Raw genomic sequence first — 12,014 nt, 5'->3', positions numbered from 1 at the left:
CCTTTCCCCAGCAGCAGCAACCCAGTAATTCCCCCCTCCCCCCCCCCCCCCGCTAGACCCCCCGCTAGCGTAATTACTCCCCCCATGTTGCTCCCAGAAGTCAGCAAACTCTGGCTGACCTCGGCTTCCCCCCGTGATCACGGCTCGCCCCGTGCGGCGCCCCCTCCTTCCTGCTTCTCTATTCCCGCCATAATTATCATAGCGCGGGAACCAAGCCCGCGCCTCTCCCTCGGCCCCGCCTCCCATGGCCAACGCCCCATCTCCTCTCCCTCCCCACCTCCCCCCATCATCCACCTGTGGGAGAAAGAAAAGTTACCATACCGCAGGATTAATCATACAATCCCTCTTCGCCCCCCCCCCCCCACTCGTCCCACCACTTTGTCCAAACGTTCATTTTCGTAGTCCAATCATTCCAATTTTTCTTCTACAATAAAAGTCCACGCTTCATCCGCCGTCTCAAAGTAGTGGTGCCTCCCTTGATATGTGACCCACAGTCTTGCCGGTTGCAGCATTCCAAACTTTATCTTTTTTTTGTAAAGTACCGCTTTGGCCCGATTAAAGCTCGCCCTCCTTCTCGCCACCTCCGCACTCCAATCTTGATAGACGCGGATCACCGCGTTCTCCCATTTACTACACCGAGTTTTCTTCGCCCATCTAAGGACCATTTCTCTATCCTTAAAGCGGAGAAATCTCACCACTATGGCTCTGGGAGCTTCTCCTGCTCTCGGTCCTCGCACCATAACTCGGTATGCTCCCCTCCACCTCCAACGGACCCGTCGGGGCCTCCACTCCCATTAACGAGTGCAGCATCGTGCTCACATATGCCCCGACGTCCGCCCCCCTCCACACCTTCAGGAAGGCCAAGAATCCTCAAGTTGTTCCTCCTTGCGTTATTTTCCAGTGCCTCCAACCTCTCCACAGATCGTTTCTGGTGTGCCTCCTGTATCTCCGACTTCACCACCAGCCCTGTATGTCGTTTTCATTCTCTGCTGCTTTCGCCTTCACGACCCGAAGCTCCTGCTCCTGGGTCTTTTGTTCCTCTTTCAGCCCTTCAATCGCCTGTAATATCGGGGCCAACAACTCTTTCTTCATTTCCTTTTTAATCTCCTCCACGCAGCGTTTCAAAAACTCTTGTTGTTCAGGGCCCCATATGAAACTGCCACCTTCCGACGCCATCTTGGTTTCTGCTTGCCTTCCTTGCCGTTGTTCCAAAGGATCCGCTGCAATCCGGCCACTTTCCTCTCCTTTTTCCATCCGTGTCCAGGGGGAACACCCTTCTGGTTTACCGCACGGTGTTTTCAGCCGTTAAAATTGCCGTTGGGGCTCCTATCAAGAGCCCAAAAGTCCGTTTCACAGGGAGCTGCCGAAACGTGCGACTCAGCTGGTCATCGCCCGCACCCGGAAGTCCCCGGGCCGCTAATATTTCAATGGTGAGTAAGTGGATGGGAGAGGAGGAGGGAGCGGCGTGGAAGAGATTAGAGAGGGCGTCCTGTAGGGGGACTAGCCTACAGGCTATGGTGACAGCCCCATTGCCGTTCTCACCGAGGAACTACACCACAAGCCCGGTGGTGGTGGCTACACTGAAGATTTGGGGACAGTGGAGACGGCATAGGGGAAAGACTGGAGCCTTGGGGGGGTCCCCGATAAGAAACAACCATAGGTTTGCCCCGGGGGGAATGGATGGGGGATATGGAATGTGGCAAAGAGCAGGAATAACGCAACTGAAAGATCTGTTTGTGGATGGGAAGTTTGCGAGTCTGGGAGCGCTGACCGAGAAATATGGGTTGCCCCAAGGGAATGCATTCAGGTATATGCAACTGAGGGCTTTTGCGAGGCAACAGGGTGAGGGAATTCCCGCAGCTCCCGACACAAGAGGTGCAGGACAGAGTGATCTCAAAGACATGGGTGGGGGATGGTAAGGTGTCAGATATATATAGGGAAATGAGGGACGAAGGGGAGACTATGGTAGATGAACTAAAAGGGAAATGGGAAGAAGAGCTGGGGGAGGAGATCGAGGAGGGGCTGTGGGCAGATGCCCTAAGCAGGGTAAACTCGTCGTCCTCGTGGTGCCAGGCTAAGCCTGATTCAGTTTAAGGTATTACACAGGGCGCATATGACTGGAGCACGGTCAAGTAAATTTTTTTGGGGTGGAGGATAGGTGTGCGAGGTGCTCGAGAAGCCCAGCGAATCATACCCATATGTTTTGGTCATGCCCGGCACTACAGGGGTTTTGGATGGGGGTGGACAAAGGTGCTTTCAAAAGTAGTAGGAGTCCGGGTCGAACCAAGCTGGGGGTTGGCTATATTTGGGGTTGCACAAGAGCCGGGAGTGCAGGAGGCGAGAGAGGCCGATGTTTTGGCCTTTGCGTCCCTAGTAGCCCGGCGCAGGGATATTGCTAATGTGGAAAGAAGCCAAGCCCCCGGGGGTGGAGACCTGGATAAATGACATGGCGGAGTTTATAAAGCTAGAGCGGATTAAGTTCGTCCTCGGCTCAAGGGTTCACCAGGCGGTGGCAACCGTTCGTCGAATGCCTCGCAGAAAGATAGACGGAATGGGAAAAAGAAGGCAGCAGCAGCAGCCCAGGATCCGGGGGGGGGGGGGGGGGGGGGGGGGACCAGAAGGACTCTCAGGGTTGTTAATATATACTGTATAGTATGTATAGGTCGTTGCTACAGATAATTATATATTGGACTGTTAAATTATATTTTTGGAGAGTGTTACTTGTGACAAGGCAGTTGCCAATTAGGGCTAGTTTTCATTTTTGTTATTTATTATTTATTCATTTTTTGTTTATAAAATAGGTCATTGTTATTTGTGTTGTTATAATATTGTGTAAAGGATGCACAATGTACTGTGTTGGTTGACCAAAAATTGTCAATAAAATATTTAATAAAAAAAAAAGGGGAATAACATAGGAGGAAGGAATGTTGGCATGGGACGGATGAATGAGATAATGGAATTGGTGGTCAAGTATAGTAATTTGACAACAACTGTTTGGCATGTCTGCACTCACAGGATTAAAAATCCTGCATATGGCAATCACTTCTTTCACTTCAAAAAATGTTTTCATACAATGTTCGTGTCAGTGGCAAAGTCAGCATTTGGTGCCCATTCATAGTTACCATGAGGCAGTAGTGGATTGTCAGGGTCCAATGTAGTGTCAGTACACCCTTAGTTAGGGAGGAGTTCCAGGTGTTTGACCCAAAGACCATGAAAGATAGGGTATAGCTTCAAGTCAGGATGGTCTGAGACTTGGGGTTTAGAAGATGCGGTTAAAGGAGCCTTGACCAGTTACCGAAATGCATCTTGTACACATTTGCTATTGTGTCCTGGTGGTGGGAGCAAATGTTTACAGGGTACTGGAGTGCCAATTAAGCAAGCTTTGTCCTGAATGGTGTGGAGCTTCCAAGTGTTGTTAGCACCCCACCCTTCCAGGCAAGGGCAGGGCATTCCATCACACTCCTGACTTGCGCATTGCAGGTGGCGGACAGACTTTGGGGAGTCAGGTGGTGTTACTTGTCACAGAATTCCCAGCCTCTGACCTGCTCTTGTGCCGTCAGTATTTATACGGCTAGCTCATTTAAGTTTGTGGTGAATGGAGATTCCAGAATGCCAACAGTGAGAGGTTCAGCGATGGCAATACACCTGAACATCAAGGAAAGATGCTCAAGATTCTCTCGTTGGAGAGAACACGGAGCGGCCTAACTGTCACCCTTGCATAATGTGGTTTGACTGAAAACTGAAAACCCTCAGGTCATGTTCCCCTTCTCTGAACTTGTGTTCCTTTTTTTGCTGATGCAATTGCAGAGAAGCTGCGAGTAAATTACCATACAAAGTTTTTCTCCATTTATTTTTCACCAGTTCTTTATTGTTGCATTACCTGGACTTGTTCCTCTCATTTGCTGATTTCCAATTTAGTAGCTACGTCTACTGACTATCCAAGAAGTCAACCAACAGGTTTTGCTACCATTAGTGTACAGCCTAATTTGTTTTTTTAGTTCATTCAGTTAATTTAGGGGTCGGGGGTACCATGCAGTGTGTAGATCGGGTACACAATTTTTTTTTTTTAATAGAATAAATTTAGTGTACCCAATTATTTTTTGCCCCAATTAAGGGGCAATTTAGCGTGGCCGATCCCCCAACCTGCACATCTTGGAGTGGTGGGGGTCAAACCTACACAGACACGGGGAGAATGTGCAAACTTCTTACGGACAGTGACCCAGAACCAGGATTCGAACCCAGGTCCTCAGCGCTGTAAGCAGTGCTAACCAGTTTGCCACGTGCCGCCCAATCAGGTACACAATTTTCTTTTTTAAATTTAGAGTATCCAATCTACCTACCCTGCACATCTTTGGGTTGTCGGGGTAAAACCCATGCAAACACGGGGAGAATGTGCAAACGCCACACGGACAGTGACCCAGAGCTGGGATCGAACCTGGGATGGCAGTGCAGTGAGACAGCAGTGCTAACCACTGCGCCACCAACTTCCCTCCGATCAGGTACATAAATAGCATACACATGAAAAACGTGGGACAAACTATTATCATTTTACAATAACCCTTGCTGGAAAATGGATATGACAAAGGCGAGGGTATGGAAAGTATGCCCTTCATGATTAAAAGACCTGCAACATACAACATCTCCATTATTTGCCTCACAGCGCCGAGGTCCCAGGTTCGATCCCGGCTCTGGGTCACTGTCCATGTGGAGTTTGCACATTCTCCACGTGTTTGCATGGGTTTCGCACCCACAACCCAAAGATGTGTAGGGCAGTGGATTGGCCACGCTAAACTGCTCCTTAATTGGAATAAAATAATTGGGTACTCTAAATTTATTTTAATAAAACATCTCTATTATTTTGATGTGGTACTGTATGATTACCAGCACCCTTGGAACGCTACCCCAGGACAGAAATAAAGAGCAGACAAAGAGAAGAAGGCAATTTAAATACTTACTATATTGTGCAAAGTGAAAAAAAGAGGTTCCGGAAAGGTACCTTGGAGATCATTTAAAAAAATAAAATGTCTCACTCTGCGCTCACTTCACTTTAAAAAAGTGTTCAACTGAATGATGCCTTCATGCAAATGACTATATGGTCTGAACAATTCTGTTCTTGAATGTTATAAACTTGTGTTCCTGTTTATTCAATTTTATTACAGCTCATCGTGTACATTGAGACATAATTGTTCCGTGGTGTGATATTCATCCAATCAAGTGCAGAACTGAGGTAATCAAGACCCAGGTAACGACAAGACATGAAACTGGTGTGTACATGGTGTGCTTTTGAAAGCCGTCATCCATCTGCTTCTCAAGGCAGGATCCACATGAAATTTCCTGCCTGACTGAGTGGGCAGTAGACCTGCTCCCAGACCTTTGCCAGTATTCAACAACCTGTTCTCGGGTATTGGAGAGCAGCCCAGGAACAGGAACTAGCCAATTTTTATTTCTTCTCAGAAACATTCAATCTCTATTCAACTCCCCTCCTCAGCACAACAGAAGTCTAAACTTAATACTTGGGGGATATTACTGGGTGCAGACTTGAATCAACAATCTGTGGTACAACACAATCGCTAGTTTCAGGATTTCCTTTTTCATGCACCTGATTAATTTAGATAGATAGAAGTGATTACATCTTAACTCACCAGTGTAAATGTCCACTCTTGTTGCAGCTGCATCCCTGTAAAATTTAACAGAGAAAGAAATAAATGACTGAAATCTAAGATGGAAAATTTACTTTTGAGGACATACTTCCCAAGACACCACAAGTAAAATCTTTCAAGGTTCTCTATAATCATTTTTTCAGTACTGGGTCTCTGGTTAGAAGTTATTCATGAAGACCCACCTTCTCAACCTTGCCCCTCACCTGAGGTGTGGCCTCAGGTAAAGCCAAGTTCTCCTCTTAAAAGGGAAAGCAGCCTATGGTCATCTGGGACTACGGCTATTTTACCTTACTAGACCCCTGGGCTGTACAGAATGCTAGCATATTTTGGAAAATATGCTTATAGGGACATAAAATACACACTTGAAGCAATTCACATTAAATATAGCATGGTACAGTAGAGATCACACGTTAATTTTTTTTTTTTTTTTTTTTTTTTTTTTTAAATCGGGCTTAATTTCTCCCCTCACCTCCCCTTCCTTTTCCAAATGTGTACGTGACTTCACAGCCCAGAATGTGTGTTCCGGCAATAGTCAACTCACTAATTTCTTTAAACGGATATTTGAAAGAATAGAAAACTGTGATAAATGTACAGAAAATCTATCAATATCTTAAGCAGCAACTTGATGTTCCGGGTCGCGGCGATGCGGAGCTAAGCCGCGCGAGTCGGCAGCTCCCGCAGAAACGGACTTTTGGGCCCGCTAACGGAGCCCCAACGGACATTTTTTTAAAAATCAACCCGTGGGGAAGAACGGAGGAAGTCCCCTACAGACCTGCATGGACCGGACCCGCAGTGAAACGGTGAGGAAAGCGGCCCTGGAGCAGTGGGAGAAGAATGAAGAAAAAAACAAAATGGCGGCGCCCACGGACAGAGAGGAGGTGAAAGAGTTCATCAAGTGCTGCTTCGAGGAGCTGCGTAAGGAGATGGTGGCGCCTATACTGACAATGGTGGAAAAACTTGGAGCAACCCAGAAAGCCCAAGAGGTGAAGATTCAGGAGATCCAGGAAAAAGTGAGTGAGAACGACGACGAGCTCGTGGACCTGGCGGAGAGAGTGGAGCGGCACGAGGCGCTGCACAGGAAGTGGGCGGGAAGACTCGAAGACCTGGAGAACAGATCAAGGAGAAACAACTTGAGGATCCTGGGTCCCCCAGAAGGAGTGGAGGGGGCCGATGCCGCGGCATATGCGGGCACAATGATCGGGATGCTGATGGGTGTGGAGGCCCCCCCGGGATTGCTGGAGCTGGATGGGGCGCACCGAGTGCTAGCGAGGAAGGCCAAGACAAAAGAGCCGCCAAGGGCGATGGTGGTGAGATTTCACCGGTTTACGGACAGAGAGAGGGTCCTGAAATGGGCCAAGAAGGAACGGAGCAGCAAGTGGGACAATGCGGAGATCAGAATATACCCGGACTGGAGCGCGGAGGTCGCTAAGCAGAGAGCGGGTTTCAACCGGGCGAAAGCGGTGCTGCATCGGAAAGGAGTGAAATTTGGAATGCTGCAGCCAGCGCGACTGTGGGTTACACATAATGGCCAACACCACTACTTCGAAACGCCCGAAGAGGCGTGGACCTTTATACTAGCTGAAAAATTGGACTCTAATTGAGGGTTTGTGTGGGAGGGGGGTGTTTGAGGGTTGAAGTGTGACGGTTGTTGTACATACGGGGTCAACCACGTGCAGGAAAGGATATATGGGCGGGGGGAGAGGGACAAGGCCATGACAGGAGCTGCGCCATGGGAGGCGGGGCAGGCTTTGGGAAGCGCGGGGTTGACTTTCCCGTGCGCGGCAAAAAAAGGCGGGAAGGGGAACAAAGGAATGTACATCGATTGGGAGATTCCCACACGGGGGGGGGGGTAAAAGGGATGGCGGGGGAAGCCGGGGTCAGCAGGTGTCAGCTGACTTACGGGAGGGATATGGGGGGAGCAAAAAAGCTAGACGGGGATCTAGCTGAGAGGGGGGGGAAGAGAGAGAGAGAGAGAGAGAGAGAGAGAGAGAGAGAGAGAGAGAGAGAGAGAGAGAGGGAGAGAGAGAGGAGGAGAGGGAAAGGGTTGCTGCTGCACTGGCCGAAAGAGAACGGGACACAGAAGAGGTGGCTGGGGCAGGGGTCCCCCAGCTGGGGGACTGGAGAGTGAGGGAGACGCACTTGAAGGGACTGAAGGCAGATGTGGCAATGCTCCAAGGGACAGGTATTTCACTCGGGATTGGACGCAAAAAATAGAAGGGTGGCAATTCTGGTGGGAAAGCATGTGTCATTTGAGGCCAAGACTATCGTAGCGGATAATGAAGGGAGATATGTGATGGTGAGTGGTAGGTTGCAAGGGACGTGGGTGGTGTTGGTAAATGTATACGCCCCAAACTGGGATGATGCTGGATTCATGAAGCGCATGTTGGGGCGCATTCCGGACCTGGAGGTAGGAGGACTAATAATGGGAGGGGATTTCAATACGGTGCTGGACCCAGCACTGGACCGCTCCAGATCAAGGACGGGAAGGAGGCCGGCGGCGGCCAAGGTACTAAGGGGGTTTATGGATCAGATGGGGGGGGGGGGGGTGGGGGGGAGTGGACCCATGGAGGTTTGCCAGACCGCAGCCAGGGAATTTTCTTTTTTCACCCACGTGCATAAGGCTTACTCCCAGATTGATTTCTTTGTTCTGGGCAGGGCGCTCATCCCGAGAGTGGGGGGGGACGGAGTATTCGGCCATAGCCATTTCGGACCATGTCCCGCACTGGGTGGAACTGGAGCTGGGAGAGGAGAGGGACCAACGCCCGCTGTGGCGGCTGGATGTGGGACTGCTGGCCGATGAGGTGGTGTGTGGGAAGGTGAGGGGGTGGATTGAAAGGTACTTGGAGGCCAACGACAACGGGGAGGTGCGAGTGGGGGTGGTATGGGAGGCGTTGAAGGCGGTGATCAGGGGAGAGCTAATTTCCATTAAGGCTCATAGGGAGAAGGCAGAGGGTATGGAAAGGGAGAGGTTAGTAGGGGAGATTTTGAGAGTGGACAGGAGATACACAGAGGCCCCGGAGGAAAGATTACTTGGGGAAAGGCGACGGCTCCAGACGGAGTTTGACCTGCTGACCACGGGCAAGGCGGAGGCACAGTGGAGGAAGGCGCAAGGGGCGACTTACGAGTACGGGGAAAAGGCTAGTCGGATGCTGGCGCACCAGCTCCGTAAGAGGGCGGCAGCGAGGGAAATAGGGGGACTCAAAGATGGAAGGGGAGACACGGTTCGAAGGGCAATGGAAATAAATACGGTATTTAAGGACTTCTATGAAGAGCTGTACAGATCCCAGCCCCCAGAGAGGGGGGGGGGGGGGGGGGGGGGGGGAAGAGGCGATTCCTGGACCAGCTGGGGTTCCCGAGGGTGGAGGACCAGGAGGCGGTTGGTTTGGGGGCACCAATTGGGTTGGGGGAGTTGAGTAAGGGTTTGGGGAGCATGCAGGCGGGGAAGGCCCCGGGGCCGGATGGGTTCCCGGTGGAATTCTATAGAAAATATGTGGACCTGCTGGCCCCGCTACTAGTGAGGACCTTCAACGAGGCAAGAGAGGAGGGAGCCCTGCCCCAGACAATGTCGGAGGCGACAATCTCCCTGATTCTAAAGTGAGACAAGGATCCACAGCAATGTGGATCGTACAGGCCGATTTCGCTCCTCAATGTGGATGCTAAACTATTGGCGAAGGTACTGGCCACTAGGATTGAGGACTGTGTCCCGGGGGTGATTCACGAAGACCAAACGGGATTCGTAAAGGGCAGGCAGTTAATTACCAATGTGCGGCGGCTCTTAAACGTGATAACGATGACATCGGAGGAGGGAGAGGCGGAGATAGTGGCAGCTATGGACGCGGAAAAAGCCTTTGACCGAGTAGAGTGGGAGTACCTCTGGGAGGTATTGCGCAGGTTTGGGTTCGGGGGAGGGTTTATTAGATGGGTTAAGCTCCTTTACAGCGCCCCGGTGGCGAGCGTAGTGACAAACCGGCGGAGGTCAGAGTACTTTCGGCTGTACCGAGGGATGAGACAGGGGTGCCCCCCGTCCCCCCTCTTGTTTGCATTGGCGATCGAACCCTTGGCCATATCACTTAGGGAGTCTCCGAAATGGAGGGGGATAGTCCGCGGGGGAGAGGAGCATCGGGTATCGCTATATGCGGATGACCTGCTGCTATACGTGGCGGACCCAATGGAGGGGATGGTGGAGGACATGCAGACTCTGAAGGAGTTTGGAGAGTTCTCGGGCTACAAGCTTAATGTAGAGAAGAGTGAGCTTTTTGTATTACAGGCAGGGGACCAAGAAAGAGGGATAGGGGACCTGCCGCTGAGGAGGGCGGAGAGGAGTTTTCGGTATCTGGGGATCCAGATAGCCAGAAGTTGGGGGGCCCTACATAAACTGAATTTGACGAGCGTGGTGGAGCAAATGGAGGAGGATTTTAAAAGATGGTACATGCTCCCGCTCTCGTTGGCAGGTAGGGTGCAGTCAGTCAAAATGGTGGTCCTTCCGAGGTTTTTGTTTGTGTTTCAGTGCCTCCCCATCGTGATCACCAAGGGCTTTTTCAAGAGAGTAGGTAGGAGTATCATGGGGTATGCGTGGGCAAATAAGACCCCGAGGGTTAGGAGAGGGTTCTTGGAACGCAACAGGGACCGAGGAGGGTTGGCTTTGCCAAACCTAGAGAGTTACTACTGGGCAGCAAATGTGGCGATGGTCCGGAAGTGGGTTATGGAGGGAGAGGGGGCGGCATGGAAGAGGAAGAGATGGCGTCCTGTAAAGGAACAAACCTGGGGGCGTTGGTAACGGCACCGCTGCCGCTCTCGCCGACAAAATACACCACAAGCCCGGTGGTGGCAGCAACACTAAAGATCTGGGGCCAGTGGAGAAGACACAGGGGTGCAATGGGAGCATCGGTGTGGTCCCCGATCAGGGGTAATCACCGGTTTGTCCCGGGGAAGATGGACGGGGGGTTCCAAGGCTGGCATCGGGCGGGGATAAGAAGAATGGGGGACCTGTTCATTGACGGGACATTTGCGAGCTTGGGGGCACTGGAGGAGAAATTTGAGCTACCCCCGGGAAATGCATTTAGATATATGCAGGTGAGAGCTTTTGTGAGGCGACAGGTGAGGGAATTTCCGTTGCTCCCGGCACAAGAGGTTCAAGATAGGGTGATCTCGGGGGTATGGGTCGGGGAGGGCAAGGTGTCGGAAATATACCAAGAGATGAAAGAAGAGGGGGAAGCGCTAGTAGAAGAACTGAAAGGTAGATGGGAGGAGGAGCTGGGGGAGGAGATTGAGGAAGGGCTATGGGCCGACACCCTGGGTAGGGTTAATACCTCCTCCTCGTGTGCCAGGCTCAGTCTGATACAATTTAAGGTGGTTCACAGAGCGCATCTGACGAGGGCGAGGCTGAGTAGGTTCTTTGGGGTAGAGGATAGATGTGAAAGATGTTCAGGGAGCCCGGCGAACCATGTCCATATGTTTTGGTCATGCCCGGCATTGGAGGGGTTCTGGAGAGGAGTGGCGGGAGTAATATCCCAGGTGGTGAAAGTCCTGGTCAAGCCAAGCTGGGGGCTAGCAATATTTGGAGTGGTGGATGAGCCGGGAGTGCAGGAGGCGAAAGAGGCCGGAATTCTGGCCTTTGCGTCCCTAGTAGCCCGGTGAAGGGTCTTGCTATTGTGGAAGGAGGCGAAGCCCCCTAGCCTGGAGGCCAGGATTAACGACATGGCGGGGTTCATAAAATTGGAGAGAATTAAGTTCGCTTTGAGAGGGTTTGCACAGGGGTTCTACAGGCAGTGGCAACCGTTCCTAGAATATCTCGCGGAGCGTTAGAAGGTCGTTCAGCAGCAGCAGCAACCCTGGGGGTGGGGGGGGGAAGAGACTGTTTGAGGGGATGGACGAGCGGGAGATAGCATGGAGGGTGGGGGGAAACGGTACGCGCGGCCAAGAGCCAGTGTATAAAGCTATGTAAATATACCATCTTGCCATGTATATATCTTGCTCAGGGAGAATTTGCGTTATTTTGTTACGGGGTGGGGTGATTGTTTGTAAGGGGAAAAAAATTGTGTTGTTAAAAAACCTTACTAAAAAAAATATCTAATTAAAAAAAAGCAGCAACTTGATTATTCTCTTTTCAGATATTGACAGACGAGTCTTTCTATCGGTTTTAGTTTTTAATTCTGTAATTTCTGTTAATGGTACTAAAACGAGGAAAAATTAAATGCAGGAGTCATTAAACATGCAATTTCATTTCATTTCTTTTTTTTTAAATTAGGGTACCCAATTCATTTTCTTTTCCAATTAAGGGGAAATTTAGCGTGGCCAATCCACCTAGCCTGCACATCTTTGGGTTGTGGGGGCGAAACCCACGCAAACACGGGG

General features: G+C 50.8%; 1 protein-coding gene across 2 annotated transcripts in view; it reads right to left on the bottom strand.

Moving 5' to 3' along the window:
- morc2 (MORC family CW-type zinc finger 2) overlaps positions 1 to 12,014 on the bottom strand; it is a 203,786-nt gene that overhangs the window by 123,279 nt on the left and 68,493 nt on the right. For both annotated transcript variants that reach the window (XR_011936455.1, XM_072484185.1), the window contains exon 3: positions 5,643 to 5,677. Coding sequence is in view for 1 of the 2 variants with exons in the window: in XM_072484185.1 (XP_072340286.1) it covers positions 5,643 to 5,677 (35 nt within the window). In the remaining variant the exon portion in view is untranslated. The remainder of the gene's footprint in view (positions 1 to 5,642; positions 5,678 to 12,014) is intronic.

This window comes from Scyliorhinus torazame, chromosome 1 (genome assembly GCF_047496885.1).
Source record: "Scyliorhinus torazame isolate Kashiwa2021f chromosome 1, sScyTor2.1, whole genome shotgun sequence".
NCBI classification, from domain to species: Eukaryota; Metazoa; Chordata; class Chondrichthyes; order Carcharhiniformes; family Scyliorhinidae; genus Scyliorhinus; species Scyliorhinus torazame.
The sequence above is the reverse complement of the archived record's forward strand: the minus strand, read 5'-3'. Positions and strand labels throughout refer to the sequence as shown.